General features: G+C 43.1%; 1 protein-coding gene across 6 annotated transcripts in view; it reads left to right on the top strand.

Annotated features, from left to right (window-relative positions):
• The window catches only part of TECRL (trans-2,3-enoyl-CoA reductase like), a 211535-nt gene extending 194584 nt beyond the window's left edge, over positions 1 to 16951 (top strand). For all 6 annotated transcript variants that reach the window (XM_075929239.1, XM_075929240.1, XM_075929238.1 and 3 more), the window contains 6 exons: positions 1176 to 1248; positions 3959 to 4002; positions 8966 to 9023; positions 11485 to 11570; positions 12623 to 12668; positions 14638 to 16951. In XM_075929239.1, the coding sequence (XP_075785354.1) occupies positions 1176 to 1248; positions 3959 to 4002; positions 8966 to 9023; positions 11485 to 11570; positions 12623 to 12668; positions 14638 to 14765 (435 nt within the window). In that variant the 3' untranslated portion in view covers positions 14766 to 16951. The remainder of the gene's footprint in view (positions 1 to 1175; positions 1249 to 3958; positions 4003 to 8965; positions 9024 to 11484; positions 11571 to 12622; positions 12669 to 14637) is intronic.
• The last annotated feature ends 203 nt before the right edge of the window (positions 16952 to 17154 follow it).

Below are 17154 nucleotides of genomic sequence, written 5' to 3'. Positions count from 1 at the left end.
TCTGTTCCTCAAGAACGTGTGTAGGAGATGGAAAACGCTAACAGGTTTTACCGAAAGATAACATACATTTGTTGAATTACTTATTCTACAGAAATTACTGCTGTTCAACAACTAGCACGCACACAGTTTTGTCACAACTAGTACTAGTTGCTGAAAATTGATCCAGGAATAGTATTCAGCCAAGTGTAATCCTCCAAAGGAAACTTATTTCTGAATTCTTTTTTTTATTGCCTTTTAACTTTTACCTCTACATGACCGTTGCTACCTCAGTTGGGAACATAGGCTGTGAAAACGATTTATAGATCAACACGTTGAACCAACCTGTGTTCTCTTACAAATAGATGTCAGATCTGTATGAGTCTGAAGGAATATGCCTATACTGTAGCGAAGTCCAGTTATATTGCACTCTGAGAAAGTGATATTCCTTTTATAGGGCTAGAAAATTGATTTGTCATGATCCCTTGGTAAGGGGAAGAACAAAAGTAGTGCTGCCTTAGAAGCAGCCTGAGACTCATTTAACTCTGTGTTAAAATTCTCAGAGAGGGAACCAGCCATGTTAGTCTGTAACTGAATACACTTAAAAAATAAATGGTCCTGTAGTACCTTAGAGACTAACAAAAAATATAGATGGTATCATAAGCTTTTTTGGACACAACCCACTTATTCAGACCAATGGAGAAAGGGGTCCAAAGGTACAAATAAACAGCAGAAAAAGCAAAGTACAACCTGTTCGATTAGCCTCGTTTAGCACAGATACTTTAATTTACAAGATTTCTTTTATTTTCTTTCTTTCCCCTTCTCCCCTCTTTTTCTGCTATTTATTTGTACCTCTGGACCCCTTGCTCCATTTGTCTGAAGACGTGGGTTGTGCCCATGAAAGCTCATGCTACTATCTAATTTTTTTTTGTTAGTCTCTAAGGTGTTGTAGGACAATTCATTGGTTTTTTTTAAAGTGTTTTCAATGTTAAAATGTGCATTTAATTACAATTTGGGCTTATGTAATGAAATCTTTTAAGAGGAAAGAGTATTATCTCTTTTCAGTAATGAATCATGTTTTTAAAAAATCACAGTCATCTGGACTCAGAGGACTGCTACCAGAAAATCTATATGAAATTATAGATTTGTATTTACCTGCAATTTCCCCCCCTGAAATGTAACTTTTTTTTCTATTCCAGGGCTGTGCCTTTTACTGGGGATTCACTTCTTGGATTGCTTACTATATCAATCACCCCCAATATACTCCACCATGTATGTACAAGTAGACCATGAAAATGGCATTGATTTCAACAAGTGCAAGGTTGGGCCCCAAAAGTTTTAAAATCTGTGGAAGTTTTGGGTATGACTTCAATGGAAGTAGGACTCGACCATTTGCCAACCAAAAGTGTAGGCTTGCATTGCTTGTCAGTAGAAAGATTAATGTAAGCGTCTCTCTCATACTATGTGAACATATGTTACTGTTTAACACAGTTTAATCATCAGAGTTTTGTGAACATGAAATATTAGCCAAACGAAAGAAACAGCATGATAAGTATTATCCTCGCTTTGCATATCCTTTGCAATATGTTTACATTAAAAATATATAAGGGGATTAGAGCTGAATGATTATATTCAAATGAGAACATTTTTAGCAAAACGAAATGGGTTGTGAACCCAAGAAGGCTTTGTCAAATACGTAGAGCAAAACTGTAAAAAAGCCTTCATTTTAACATTTTTTTCATGTAGTTTTCATTCTTCATTTTGTAATTTTTATTTTTCTTGTTTTCCATTGTTGCACAATGAGATTACATCTACTCTACAGCTGGGAACGATGCTCTGAGATCAAACCACCCATGGTCAATTTAGCAGGTCTAGTGAAGACTTGCCAAATCCATTGCCGATCGCTTTCCATGTTACTCTATCCCGGACAAGAAAAGTAAGGGAAGTTGATGGGAGAGTTTCTCCCATCAACTCTTCCATGTAGAGAGCCTGTGGTAACTTGACTGAGGCTATATCTACACTACAGCAGAGAGTTAACTTAAGCTAAGCAACTCCTGCTACATAAAGAATGTAGCTGGAGTCAATGTACCTTAAGTCTTTCCTGGGTTTTATTGTCCAATCATTGAACTTTCCTTTTTTATTTTCCATGTTCGATCACAATCATCATAATTTTCTTCCTTTCCTGTGCTTGGTTGTTTCACCTTCCTTTGGCTACTTCATTTTGCTGGCATTGCATCTTTGTGCTTATCTCCCATTTTGTTTTATTCTGTGGGTTTGGGGAGAATGTAGGATTTGGCCTGCCAATTTCAAGTACTTCTTTTAGTGTCACAGTGGGTATTTTTAATTAAAAGTGTAAAAAAAAAATCCTGGCATCCTTCCATTTTCAAAAAATCATCACATTTCATGTTGAAAAATGGCATTTCATGCTATGTTTGTGTGCAAATGGCAGTAGTGCTTAGAATTGCTGTGCAAAAGTGAACTCTTAGATTCTGGTTCATTGAATCAGAAGGCATTGAAGACACTATTTCTTTGAAACCAGTTGTTTTCCCCCTTAGAAAAGGAGGAGTACATATTGATCCTCTCCAGTTGGCACTCTCTAGTCCGGTAACACCCGTGATCCGGCGTGGTTTGAGTTAGCTGGATGTCCACTTAGCATGGGTGTGGCCAAGTTTTCCATGGTCCCATAAAGTTTGCTGATAGCCACCAGATCTGGCTCTCTGTGTTCTGTGCTGTTGTTTAGCTCTAATTCACCCCTCAATGTCTCTTAAGAGCCCAGTGAACAGTGACAGTGCTGGCAATGCTGCTAGATAATATTGACCTCCCCTGGTCCGGCAAATTCTCTGGTTCAGCACCCGTCAGGTCCTGAAGGTGCTAGACTAGAGAGGCTCAACTTCTATCAAAATCCAAGGGCAGCCATTTTTGGGGGGGTCTATTCTTTCTACATTTTTCAGTGGAGATCATCTCCACATTGAGTGCACTTACTCCTGAAACTGATGCTTCTGGACTAAACCTCATTGAGGGGGATGGCCGCATTCTTGGATGGTTCAGGGAAGAATGACATGAACGTTAGCCCCTTCCCTTTTGGAAATGTCGATGGGCAGATCCCCTCGCAGATGCAGAGATTGTTACTTTGGTGACACACAGTGATGGATAACTTGGAGGAATAGGTTATAAAAGGAACCATGAAGAATATCTGATTAGAATCCTAGGACATTAGGACTGGAAGGGACCTCAGAGGTCATCAGGTCCAGTCTTCATGGCAGGAACAAGCAACATCTAGATCATCCCTGATAGCAGCCACCTGGGCTGGCCATCTTGTCAAGGTGCTGTCATGGCATGTCAACATTGCACACGTGAGGAGCTGTGTGCCAGCCCGAGTTGAGATGTGGTGGTGGGTTTGGGAAGGAAGAGAGGCAGGAGCAGGGAAGGAGCTGCAGAATCAAGGAAGTGAGCATGCTCTGTGTGCCAAGAAACATGACTGAAACTGTGGAGGAGGCCTGCAACCCTTTGAGATGTTTATGGTGCAATACTGTTGTGATGTGTGGCTACCAAAGGGGTAAGGAAATGCAGGGTTGAGTAGCTGAATACTGTTGGAGCTCAGTGTTTTTACTGGGGAATGTGTGGCTGAATTGGAGACCGTTGATAATCAAAGATGACACTCTGCTCCAGAAACGAAAGTGCGGGATACATCTCAGCTCCATCAATGCAGTGTGGAGTAGTAATTAAAGCACCTGCCTTGGAAACAGAAGATCTGGCTTCTAGTCCCACTACTGCCTTTAGCCTCTGGCTGAGCTTACGCACATCACTGTGATTCACTTTCCCATCTGTAAAATGGGTAGAAGGATGCTTTCCTCCTTTCTGCCCTCATGTGAAGTCCCTGTGGGACAAACGCATTCCTAATCCTCTGTTCCAGGGTGTAGTCCATCCACAGCGAACGTGCACATAGACTAACAGGTAACCCATTATTTCCTTCTCTTTCCAGCATTTGGCAACAGGCAAGTTATTTTTGCTGCCCTCGCTTTTCTGGTATGTACAGACAAAATATTAAGTGTGCTTACGGGATAAAACAGGCTCGTTATTTGTCAAGAGTGAAAATTTGTGTCAGTGAAAATCAATGCCTAGTCCTGCAGACGTTCAGCATGTCCGTTGTCGTATTAACGTGAATGGCTCTAGTGAGTTTTCTGGGGCAGGAACAGTCCTTGTGTTGTTTGTATTTACACTGCTGGCTATAATGGTGCCCTGTCTGAGATTCTTAAAGGTTACATCGTGATGATGATGGTGCAAAATTTGGTCCAAAGTTAAAGACCGAAGCAGTTGCCATTATTTCTTGAATGGGATGATAAAACCATATGGAAATATATCCCCAACTGGCTTTCCAATAACATGCTCCTCTCTAAATAATGTGCCTGCTATCACCTGGCAAGAGAATAAAAAAAAAATAGGGGCATTGATGGATGAAGAATGACTAAGATTTGTTTCCTCACCAAGGTTTTCCCTTGTTTTTCCATTCCTGGAGATGCCACCTTCCCAAGCGCTGTCTGCCCAGTAACACCACTGGAAATATCTCCATGGCCCTGAAAGAAAGGCCTGTGCTCTGTAACCCCAACAGGAAGGCGATCATGCCCCCGGAGCTGGTTTTGTAGCCCAGTATTAGATCTGTGCCCCGCAAGGGGCTAAACGTTCTGAGGTAGAGTTTTTGCAAGCTGGTGATTTTTCTTATCGGCTCACAGATACGGTGATTTAGGAGCACTGTAAAGGCCCAAATAAATCCTAAGGACATCCCTGCATTAGTGCTTATGACATGGGCAGGCAATAACACGGTGGCGATTCGCCAGGGTTAGTCTCTGGTGGGCCCGCACTGCCATATTTACCTGCGTGGCGATCACAGCTCCCATTGGTCACAGATCACTGTTCCCAGCCAATGGGAGTGCTGAGAAGTGGCACAGACCATGACACTGCTTCCTGCAGTTTCTGTTGGTTGGCAACAGTGATCCATGGACAATGGGAGCTGCGATTGCTAGTACCTGCAGCACAGCAGGTAAATATAGTGGTGGGGGCCTACCAGGACCCACCTCACGTGGACCAGGTCTGGTATGTGGGCTGGTGTTTGCCCTCCCCTGGTCTACTATGGAAGATGGACAAGTCCAGGGATGTATAGGAATGCGCTAGCGTGAGCACGTAGAACTCTGAGGAAGTCGAGTACGACGCTCTGATTACCACACCAGAATGGGCATCTAGTTACACAGAAGACCAGTGAGGAACTCTCATGGAAACTTAGTTTCTGTCCCACCCAATGCTCAGCCCCGTTGAAAATCCAGCCACCTCAATGAGAAGAGGGGAGTGACCGATCTAAGCGGATCCAGGAAAGCCACCCTAATCCAGGAGGCGTTGAAGCATGTACTTAGCATTTAGCAGCTGTGTAAAGCTTTCCTGAAATTAGCGCCAATAAGATCACAGTTTTGGCAGTGGTCCAATCCTGGAGGCTCAAACGTGCCCCACGTTTTCCTGACCAAATCCAGTCTATTGAAACAAAGCTGGAGAAGAAATCATTTTCCTATCCCATGAAAATATTTGAGGGCAGAATATTGTGTGTTCCTCAGTGAGGTAAAACCAAGACCTTTCCACTTTTTTTTTCACAGAAAAATCCATAAATAAACACAGAGAAACAGGCTGGTTGTTAAGGCACCAAGGGCACGTCTAAATTTGCTTTCACTTTCAAAAGAAGATATGCAAATTTGGTGCAAATGTGCATATCTTCTTCCGATCACTTTTTTGAAAGACGTTCTTTCAAAAAAGAAACTAGTCAAGTAGTCTAGACATGGTTCTTTCGAGAAAAACGACTTTTCCAAAAGAACCGTGTAAACCTCATTTTTTTAGGAAGAATGGTTCTTTCGAAAAAGGGTTTTTTTCTTGGAAGAGCCACATCTAGACTACTTTCTTTTTCGAAAGAATCTTTTTCGAAAAAGCAATTGGAAGAAGATATGCAAATTCATGCCGAATTTGCATATCTCCTTTCAAAAGTGAAAGCAAGTCGAGACGTGCCCTAACTGGGCACGTAGGAGTCCTAGATTCAAATTGCTGCTCTTCCTAATGGGAGTAGGAATTTGAAACTGGGCCTACCTTAGCCCAGGTCAATTCACTGTCCACCAGGCTATTTCTCTCCCTCACTAGGGTTGACCACATGTTCCATCCTAGACCTGAGAACCTTCCGGATGAAAAGTTGTGGGAATTTTTCTGTCAGAAAGCTTCAGTTTCAATGAATCCGCATTTTTCCCCACAAGAAAATTGCATTGAAAAATTCCCAACTAATTTCCTAGCAAGGAGATGCTGCATTCTTATGTGAAGAAAGAACTTCATGTCGTCACGGCAACCCTGCTGCTGAAAGCAATAAGTGCTTAAGGTAGCGTGTTGGGTCTGTAGGGTGTCGTGTGTTAACCCAGTGATGCACAGGTTAACTGACTGCCACCACGACTATACCGGTCTGTCGCTCAAAATCAGTAGAAACCGATTACATGTGTAATTTTTGTTAACGATAAAAAATGGTACCTACCCAAAGTAATAGCTTAATAAAAGCAGTGCATTTCTTCCTCAATGTAAGTGGAATATTCCTTTTATTTCCTTCATGATTGATGCAATTACTGCAAGAAGAAATGAGTTTTATTTATTTTTTCTGTGCAAACAATTGCAGACAATAGTCCAGCATCAGGACAAAGTCTTAGGTGGGAGCTCAGGATACATATACCATTGAAAAAGGAGCTTTTCCCCCAGATACACATACTTACTTCTAGTCTTGGCCGGTTCCAAGATTCTGAAGCCTACAATTGCAATATGCATGAAAAATATTTGTGAGTTCATTTGTACAGGGACCTAACATATATGACAAATAATGTTATTCCTCCTTCAAGATTTGTCTTTATTAGATTCCTCTGATCAAACTTAAGTATGTGCTTCTACATTCATGGTATGCCCCTCGGAGAGTTTTATTCATGGTAAATGACAGCACTGGGTAATTTAAGAATCTTAATAGGCATCTTTCTGAACGATATTTCCATTTGGAGAAACAGAAGCAAGTCAGCCTCAGGATAAATTTTCACATAGGGTGCATTTGAAATTTAAGACAAAAAATATGTGCTAGTATGTATAAATATACAGTCATTAAGGAGATATAAAATAGTCACAAATTGCAAATCAGACGTTTAACAAATTCTGAGATTTAATATTTTTAAGACATTGGCTAAACGTTGGTTTATATTTAGCTATACTTCTCCATTGGGTGGATTACTGGCCAATTTTTAAAGAGGGGGATAAAAGCTCATTGCAGCTGGCTGCAGCATCAAAGTTAAGCTAATTAAAATCCCCCCAAATGCTCCTAACTTGCTTTGATTTATAATTGAGTATAAAATTAGTAGGAGTTAAATATAACTTGTGAATTTATGGTGCTGCGCAGTCATATGTGTGTCATATATTTGCATTTGAATAATAATTCATGCAAGAAATTTTCACTTTGAAAATGTGTGCTTCTAGCCACTAGCATTTTGTAAAAGAAAAAAAAAAGTTGTGCGCTAATATTATTTTTGTCTGGAATATAGCAACTGCTTCTAAAGTGATATTGATGCATGTTGAATTGTGCCACTTCTATAGTATTTTGGGATAATATTTCCTCTTCTGTCAGCATTTATTTTTGAGGTGCAGAGATTTTCCTTTTTTTTTTTCCATCGTGGATGAAATGTGCAGGAAAAAAAGAACTGGGTCTAGTTCTGAAGTTTTTATGCACAATGTTACAACTTTTAAATAGATCTGATCAAAATGTCCCAATGAAAATCTTTTCAGCTGAAAAAATGGGGTTTCTTCCAAAGTAATATTTTTCACAGTACAATGTTGGTTCATGATTTTCAATTTTTGATGGAACATTTCAAAAGGAAATGAAACAAAAAAATTGCTTGTTTAATTTAAAATTCATTGTCAATCCATTTCATTTTGGTTTTTGAACATTGAATAAAAAGAGATGTTAGATTTTTTTTGCTCCCCCCCCTTTTTTTGCCATTGACTATCATGGAATTAACAATGTCTAGTTTGTTTTCCTTCACTTCTTCCTTTTTCTTCCATTTTCCACTGTAACTTTTCAAAACTTCTCCATCGGAAAAGTTAGTGGTAAATGATATTTGAAATGGAGTAAAATGTGTAACATTTTGAAAGTTAAGAAATGTTTAGTGTGTGGCATTCAGAGGCATCTGTGTTCTCACCATGAGTATAATGTATTTCTGCTTGAATGGGTTTCTCAGCATATTTTTTATGCTCCGCTTTTATTTTGAACTAGCCAATTAGCCCGTCATAAGACGGGATTTTCGGGTCTCTCCTCCACGTCCGTCTCTCTCTCTCCTCCTCTTCCTCCTACTGCCTCCCCGTCTCGCTCTCTCAGCTCTCCTCCGCCTCCTGCCTCTCTCTCTGTCTTTCTCTTTCTCTTCTCCTCCCCCTCCTGCCTCTCACTCGGGGGACCGCGGAGCCCAAATGGGAGCAACTAGCACAAGGAGCCGTTTGGGCAGCCATGGAGGCCAAACAGACGCTTGCGCCGCTTGCTTCCGCATGGCGGCCTGGCTGAGTGGCGCAGAAGTCAGCCGAGTGCCACAATGGGAGGCGAAGGGGGGGGGGCAGGGTGAGGATGTTCACAGCCAGAGGGCGGGGCCTAGAGCCGCTGTCACAACGCACATCACTGCCCCGCCCCCTTCACCTCCTGCCGTGGTGCTCAGCTGACTTTTGCGCCTCTCAGCTGAGCGGCGCAAAAGTCAGCCAAGCGCCACAGCAGGAGGCGGATGTGACTGAGACAACAGCGCCGCCCAGAGGCAACAGCCAGCATTTCAGTGTTACAGCGTCACAGACGTTGGGCTACTATATATATGATGCAGAATTTAATGTTAGAATCAGGTAGTCACGCAGTTATCTATAACACCCTAAATGCAGAACGGTGACCATTCTTTACAATGTTTTACAGATGTGTGAAGCTGGGAATCACTTTATCAACGTTGCTTTAGTTCATCTGAATCACTCAGGTTTGTCTCTCCTCTCTTGCTCTCCACCCCCTATCTATATACTACTGAATTGCACTTGGTCTCTTGATTTTTCCTGATGTCCAAAAGTAAACACCAAATAAAGAAAGATGAGTTCAATATCAGGGCTAGCGTCTTCTAAATGGAGAACGTAATAAAGGAGACATTTATAATATTGCTGTTTCTCTAAATCTTGCTGCAAATTTGTCTTCATTATAAATATCCATAATTTAATTGTAGATTGGAGTGTTTAAATGTAAAGTATGCTGTCAAGTGACAGTGAAGGATTTAATTTTAATGAAGATTCAACCAACATTAAAATAACTAATTTGAATATTGTTCCCCTCTAAAATCTGTGTGCGCGCATAAGCATGCTGATAAAATGTCCTCCACACCTCTTATTTTTGGCTGGGGGAGGGGGAACGTTAGAGACAGCACGTTCCTTAGAAAGAAAATGTATTGCATAATAATATTTTGGGGGTTTGGGGCATAGACCCTATTTCAAGAAAGTGCTTCTTCATGTGCTTCTTTCAATCTCTATGCAGAAAAGCAGTTAAAGTTAGCTTAAATTTAACCTGGGGCTTACGTGTGTTCTTGAGAAGGGTCCACATACTTAGAGAAAATCTACGCTGTGCATATTACAGCTAACACCGCATTGTGATGTGAGCGCTGTAGTCGTTTTTTATTCTGGCGATTAAAAAAAAAAGTGAATAATAGGTAGGAGCTTTATTCCTGGGAGTGTGGCTTCCAGCGATAAAGCGCTGTCTGTACCGGTTCTTTTCACTGCTACATTTTTAAATCACCCATAGGGGTGTTTTTTTTCACACCCCAGCACATTTACAGTTTTAGCACTGAAAGTGACAATCTGGACCCTGCCTCACACATGTGACAGCATTTCTCACAGCATTCCACCGTGGGTAACACCATGCTGCCGTGCGAGGTGACGGGTGTTTGCGTTATTCTCGTGTGGCATCTTAGAAGAGCAACATTTGCACTGCGGGGGAAAAGAAAGTCAAGTTCTGGAATATGCCATCCTGTTATATGACGAGCAGTCAGCAAGCGATGATTTTTCTTACTGCAATGCACTTCCTTTCTAAGGACTGCCTGTTACTGTGACCCGACTGTAGGTTTTTAAAAAAGGCTGAATTTCCACAGTGGCTGCAGTGGGGAAGTGTCGTTTGGGGAGGGTGCCATGACGACACATGTACTCGTGTACCCATGTGGTTCAAAGCACTGAGCAGTGGCCACCCCGAGTGGCTTCGTTGCCCTCTACAGCGGCATTCCCATAGTCCTAAAAGGGGTGCCACAGAAAGGACCAGCTCAGAGTGGAGATCCTGCCTCCCCTCTCGGCCGTGCCCAGCGCAGCCTGCACAGGTGAGAACTGGCCCTGGAGCTGAAAGGAGCTGTGGGATTTTCTGGGCCCGGTGCTCACTGACAGAGCAGGGTGCAACTTGGAGAGAGCACAGAGAGGTACAACGCAACCCCCACGGAAAGTCCCAGCATTCGGTCTGCAGCACCCCCCTCCCGCTGCTGCCCCAGTGCTGCCCCAGGCTCAGAAATGTGCCAGGGCTTTCCTAACCGACAGCGCCTGGATGTGATCCCTGCTGGGCAGGGACATGGGCATTTCCAGCCTGTTTCCCCCCTCCCATCCGGCCTTTGCTTCCCAGGAACAGACGGACCCGGACAGGCGCGAGCAGGGTCCCCATGGAGAAGTGAGGTTGGGCACTTCTTTTTAATATAATATATGGAGAGATACGCATCTCAGAGAGCTGGAAGGGACCTTGAGAGGTCTTCAAGTCCAGTCCCCTGCCCTCACGGCAGGACCAAGCACCATCTCTGACAGATTTGCCCCAGATACTTAAACAGCCCCCTTGAGGATTGAACTCACAAGCCTGGATTTAGCAGGCCAGTGCTCAAGCTGCTGAGCTATCCCTCCCCTCAACCAAGGCCCCCCCTCCAATGATGCCAACCAGTTGTACGGTTACACCCAATGGCAACTCCCACTCCTTGGCATGACCCATGTTCCCTCTCCATTTTTCCCATCCTTGTGTGGAATAAATTTTGTTCTGTGCACTGAGGCATGTGTGAATGTGCACCACCCATAGAAACACACACTGCCAGTTGTGGGCGCTCTACTAATCAATTCGGTGGTACCTGACTCTCTTCTGGGAGGCTGCCTGGGATCTCAGCTTACAGGGAGCCCTGGGCATGACCCTGTTGGCTCTTTTGTGAGGTAGTGAAGGACCCCAACCTGAGAACAGTGTCTCAGTGCAGGTCAGTAAGGAGCATGCCAGACCCACTGGTCCAACTGGTCTTGCAGTGGGGGGAGCTGTCCTTTCGCTCTAGAAGTTCCATCCACCCCCGGGGTGTCAGAGAAAACGGTGGCCTTCCGATTTGAGGTCCCTTTCCCCAGTGACTCCCACTGTGGTGATGTGATGGGTTTGTTTTTTCTTCTTTCCCACAGGGAATAAAGCCTCTTTCCCAAGTCCAACGTACAACCCCTTCACGTGGCTGTTCACACTGGTTTCCTGCCCCAACTACACCTATGAGGTAGGTGGGTTTCGTCTCTGTGGGTGGGAGGGGTCAGCCACAGCCGACCTGTGGCCTGGTCCACGGTGAGCTTCCCCCCTCCTTAGAGCAGCCCCCTCCACGCCAGACAAATCTCAGACCAGAAAACCCCATTCACCCCGCTCCTGCCTTAGGCCCCTAGGCTCTGGTTGAGTGACTGATGTCCTCAAATCAGACCAAGTTACAGAGACAGGACATCACTTACATGAGTTTAAACCTGCCGCAAAAAAGGGGGGGGGGGCAAAAAACCCCTGGGGTCTCCGCCACTCTGACTTGGGGGGGGGGATTCCTTCCAGACCCCAGATCTGGTGATCAGTCAGACCCTGGGTATGCGGACACCAGACCTACCAGGCAGTCACCGAGGGAAGGAATTCTGTGTAGTGTAGTACCTCAGAGCCCTCCCCATCTAGGGTCCCATCACCGGCTGTGAGGTGGGGGGGGTTGCGCCTGGCCATCACCGATGAGCCGCCTGCCACTGTAGGTAGCCTCATCAGACCACGTTAACAAGCTCAGTCGTGAAGCCAGCTAGGTCATCCGTCCGACTGCTCCCCTTGGAAGGTTGGTCTAGAACTTCACTCCTCTGAGGGTCAGAAACTGGAGCCTGGTTTCCCGCCTAAACTTGCTGATGGCCGGCTTATAGCCACTAGTGTCCCCGCTGGCGCTTACTTTGAAGAACTCCTTTGCCACCTTCATACTTATCCCTCTGATGTAGTTACAGAGAGCAATCATAATACTGCTCAGCCGTCGTTGGGTGAGGCCACACAAACCACGTTCTTTGAGCCTCCCCTTGTAAGGTGGATTTCCTATTCCTCTGATCATCCTAGCAGCCCTTCTCTGCATCCTTCTCCCTCATATAAATATTTGTTCTGTCCCTCAGAGTCACTACCCGCCTCCTTCCCCATCTCTGCATTGAACACTCACCTTTCATCCAGCCACACCGCTCACCTCCTACAGTAACTGTAGTATACAGTCGAAACCTTGCCCTATAATTCCTACATGGGGACAGGATTAACAGTTCTTTTCTCTTCATCTAGATTGGGTCTTGGATTAGTTTTACGGTGATGACACAAACACTACCAGGTAAGATTAAACCTCAACTGAAAGAACGAGATATAAACGCATTACTTGCAAAAGTAAACATACACTAACCCCCAAAGAATAACTGATGGATTCTGGCCACCAAATAGTCCTCTTTGATCCCATCATGTTACTCTTTAAAGGGTCATCTCTAGGAAGCTGGATACAGGGTGGCGCTCATCAACAATTTCCAGAAACCATTTATTATTGTGATTAAAAACTTGCTTTTTTAGCACGTCAGTGACTTTTGCAAAAAAAAAAAAAAGATTTTAAAAATATTTCGCAAATAAAAACTAAAATTGTATAAAAAATGCTATAGGATTTTTTAATGTAACCCTCCTTCATTTTTGATGTAAGAAATTTTCTGGTTTTTTTTCTTGGGATTTTTTTAAAACAGACATTTCACTAGGGTCCACCTTCCCAAAGGTATTTAGGCACCTAAAGATGCAGCTAGGTACCTCTTGGGATTTTCAGAAGTGCTTAAGTGAGTTAGGCACCTAACTCCTAATGAAAGCCCATATAGAAGTGTTTTTAAATACTATTAGGGGTCAATCTTGAGATGTCTAAGCTCCTTTGTAAATCTAGCCCCATGGGACTAAGGTGACCAAAACATTCATTTTAAAAATGTCTTATTTTTGTTACCAGGAAATAAGAAATGCTACATTGTAACATTTTGCAGTTTAAAAAAAATAGTTTGAAAAATTAACTACAAATGATCTTAAGGCGGGATGAAAAAATTAACAACAAACTAACTGAAAATTATTTCTCTTTCAGTGATTGCAATTTAAACTCAAATATTGCCCAGACATCGTTAGAGAGAGTTATGATGGGGCTGCGGATGTAGTGAGGGACACGGCAGTAGTGAGTGGAGAGGCAAGGAACAAAGTGGGCTGCAAGATGTTTATGCTTCCAGTAGGCACCCTGAGGTTTCCCTGACATCTCTCAGCAATGCCCGTCAAGTGTATTGTGTCAGAGCAACTTCCGGAAGTGAGATTAACGAACCAGTGAAAGTCTCTTCAAAGTGGTTACCAATTTATGCAGATTAAACCTGATCGGTGCTGTTTGTGGCAATATTAGAGTAGTATAACAGTGGAGTCTCTCCACCCCCACCCCCACAGTGGAGTAAAGTTTCTCTACGTTCTGCATCACCTGACCTATGCGTAGGGTGTGTCTCCACCCCAATCTGAAGTGTGTTTGTGGCATGGGTAGACACACCTGCACTAGCATAGCAAAAAGCAGCTCTATAGACTTCATGCTTGGGCCTTATCGGAAGCTATAGAAGCATGCTGGGAACCCTAGGTGCATATGTTAATAGCTCATGGTGATGTGCTAGCCTCCATAGGAACATAAGCACGGCCATACTGGGTCAGACCAAAAGTCCATCTTCCAACAGTGGCCAATGCCAGATTCCCCAAAGGGAGTGAACAGAGCAGGGAATCATCCAGCGATCCCTCTCCTGTCATCCATTTCTAGCTTCTGACAAACATGCTAGCTAATAAGTATTGATGGATCTAACCTCCATGAATTTATCAATCTCTTTTTTGAACTCTTTTAAAATCTTGATCTTGACAACATCCTCTGGCAAGAAGAAAAATCTTCCTTTTGTTTGTTTTAAACCTGCTACCTATTAATTTCATTTGTTGACCCTGTAGTTCTTCTGTTTTGCGTAGGTAAAGCTGTGTTGTTACCCACGTTGTTATCACACCACTGAATTTTTTCCACTTTTTTGTAAATGTTCAAACTTTCATACTAATTTGAACCAGAGAGTAAATACTATTGAACTCTCAAAAATTCTCCCAGGACTGGAAAACTCTTTCCCACTCAGCTCCCAACAGTCATGAGTATGTAAGATACCCTGACACGCTTAGGAAATGTAATTCCAAGTACTGTGTGGAGAGTAACTCATGTTGAAAGGATCTATTTTATTCATGGTCAATATGAATGTTGTTGATACTCATTTTCTTGTTTGCAGTTGGAATTTTTGCTTGCCTGATGGCCATCCAGATGTCATTTTGGGCCCAAAAGAAACACAGGATCTACCTGAAGAAATATAATTCCTACGTGAGTAGGAAAACAGCCCTGATTCCGTTCATCTTCTAAGCACTGCAAGCCTATAGTCATTGTTTGATAACTGACTGGAAGCAAATCCGCCATTTTATTTAATAACCAAAGAGGGCTTATGCGAGAATTGCTGGGCATCTTTTTCAGACAAATTAACCTCAGGGTGGGATGTTTGGAATGACGTGACCAGAATCTGGCTTTGAATTATGTTAGAAGATGTGATTAAACTACATTTTGTGCAATGGAGCTAATCAGCAAGACATAGGAAAATCCGCCTTGTGAATGTTGGACTGGATCTTCAGCAGATGGAAATAAACGTTTTCCATTTCAAGCCAGTGGGATGATGCTAAAGTTTTCCACCTGGGGATCTGGCCCTTTAACGTTCAGTACCAAATGTTGATCAGATTCTGAGCATGAGGGGCAATGCCAAAGCTTTAACTGGATTCCAAGCAGCGCACATTGTGTAAATCGCTGTGCCACTAGACTGAAAAAATAACAAAAAAAGCTTTGCAGTTTTGTTTTACTGAACCAGTCCCTTACTGCTAGCAAGTTGCTTGGTGATGCAAAGTGACTTAAAATCAGCACTGTGGAGAAATCCAGTGTTTTAATGGATTGAGTAGGAAAGTGGATATCAGGAGAATGGAATTCGAATTCCAATCATAGGAATGTAAGAACTACCACCATGGGTCACACCAATGGTCCATGTAGTCCAGCATTCTCTTTCCAAACTGTGTCCAGTGCCCGAGCTTCAAAAACCGTGCTCAAAAACGGTGATTATGGCGCAAAGCGTCATTGTTTTCCCCTCGCGGCTTTTGATAGCTAGAAGTTCAAGGTCACCCCAAGAATGTTCCAGGTTGCCACCTATGTGCTCTGCCGCCTTGGGAAACTCACTCAAATCCAGAATAATTCATCACGACAAAGGGTTTTGTAATCACACCTGAACTGATGGAACTTTGTACAGTGAATTTCTACTCAGTAGGCTCACACGAGGATCTGGAACATCTCCGTGCCTCCAGCTTTCCATCTCAAGAGAACACAGAGACTCTGTTTATAAAGCACTGTGAGATCCTTAGATGTCACCGGTACATACAAACCAATTGTTATGGAAGCGGAGAGGATCGCCATCTGCATTCAGTGCCTGTCTTGGTTCAAGCATGCCGGGACAGGTACAAATGGGCAGTACTTCATGGATCTCACTTGGCAAGTGCATCTTGAGGTTGCTTTTGGAAGCCAAGCCTTGGGTTGAGTTGCTTAGTCTGTTCTTTCTTTGCTTTTTCTTTTCTTTTTTTTTTCCTGAGTCTCATTCTTCTTTTCCAAGGGAAGGTCTTTTATTCAAATCCCTGGAAACGCTATGTAAATTCATTTGCAAATCACTGATTCCTTCAGTGCTGAGCAACACAATTTTTAGAGGCAAGGTAGGAGGTCTGGCGAGAAGAGTTGCCTCATTAGGCATTAATGTGCTAAACCCTACAACTTCAATTATTCATTCAATTTCTTTAGCACCTTAATAGATGCTTCTCACATCCTCTTGGCAGGTTAAATAATAGGTCTCAAAACTGAGTCATTAGTGCAGTACCAAGCTACAATAGCAAAGCAGGACAAGTTTTGGTTACGAGAGGAACTGTTATCTTACCTAGCAGCACTGTGCTCTAGTGCTCTACCAAAGTTAATTTGTCCAATAAATTGGGTTCATATCCCTCTTGAATGTCTAATCTACAGGCTCGCAGGGTTTATCCTGTTAGTAAGACAGACAATGAGCTGTGTGTGTTGACTGTATCTTTTATAAGTATTGAAGTGAAATAGTGGCCAAGTCACACTAGCCAGGTCTACACTAAAGGGGAAGGTCAACTTAAAATACAGAACTCCAGCTATGTTAATTGCGTAGCTGGAGTCGACATATCTTGACTCTCCATATACACATTGGGGGGTCAATGGGAGCAAATGCTCCCGTCAGCTTCCCTTACTCTTCATGAGGAGCAGAAGTACCAGCGCTGGCAGAGGCATCCTCTGAATTTGATTTAATGGATCTTCACTAGACCCGCTAAATCGAACCCTGGAAGATCAACTGCAGCAGCGTTGATCTTCCACATAGTGTAGACATGGCCATTGTGAGTTTCAGCAACTCTTCTAGACTGGCAAGTAGAGTAAACTATGCTGTTTGAAAAGAAAACAATTGAGTATGGTTATTTGGCAAAGGTCTGAAAGAAAGAAAGAAAGAAAGAAAGGTTGACTTGAAAATGGTTTGTGCTGATGAAGAAATGGAAGGGCACATACTTATTCTTGACTATGATAATATTGGTGGTCCTGTAAGTCCCAGGAGATGCATATATTTAGAAGGCAAGGCATAGATAAATCTTAGCCCTTTCAGTAAAACACATCAGATTACATGACAATTGCTACAGGTAGATTTCCAAGTTACCTAAACATA

This window comes from Pelodiscus sinensis, chromosome 5 (assembly GCF_049634645.1).
Source record: "Pelodiscus sinensis isolate JC-2024 chromosome 5, ASM4963464v1, whole genome shotgun sequence".
Classification (NCBI taxonomy): domain Eukaryota; kingdom Metazoa; phylum Chordata; order Testudines; family Trionychidae; genus Pelodiscus; species Pelodiscus sinensis.
Note: the sequence above shows the minus strand (reverse complement) of the source record. Positions and strands in the feature narration are given on the sequence as shown.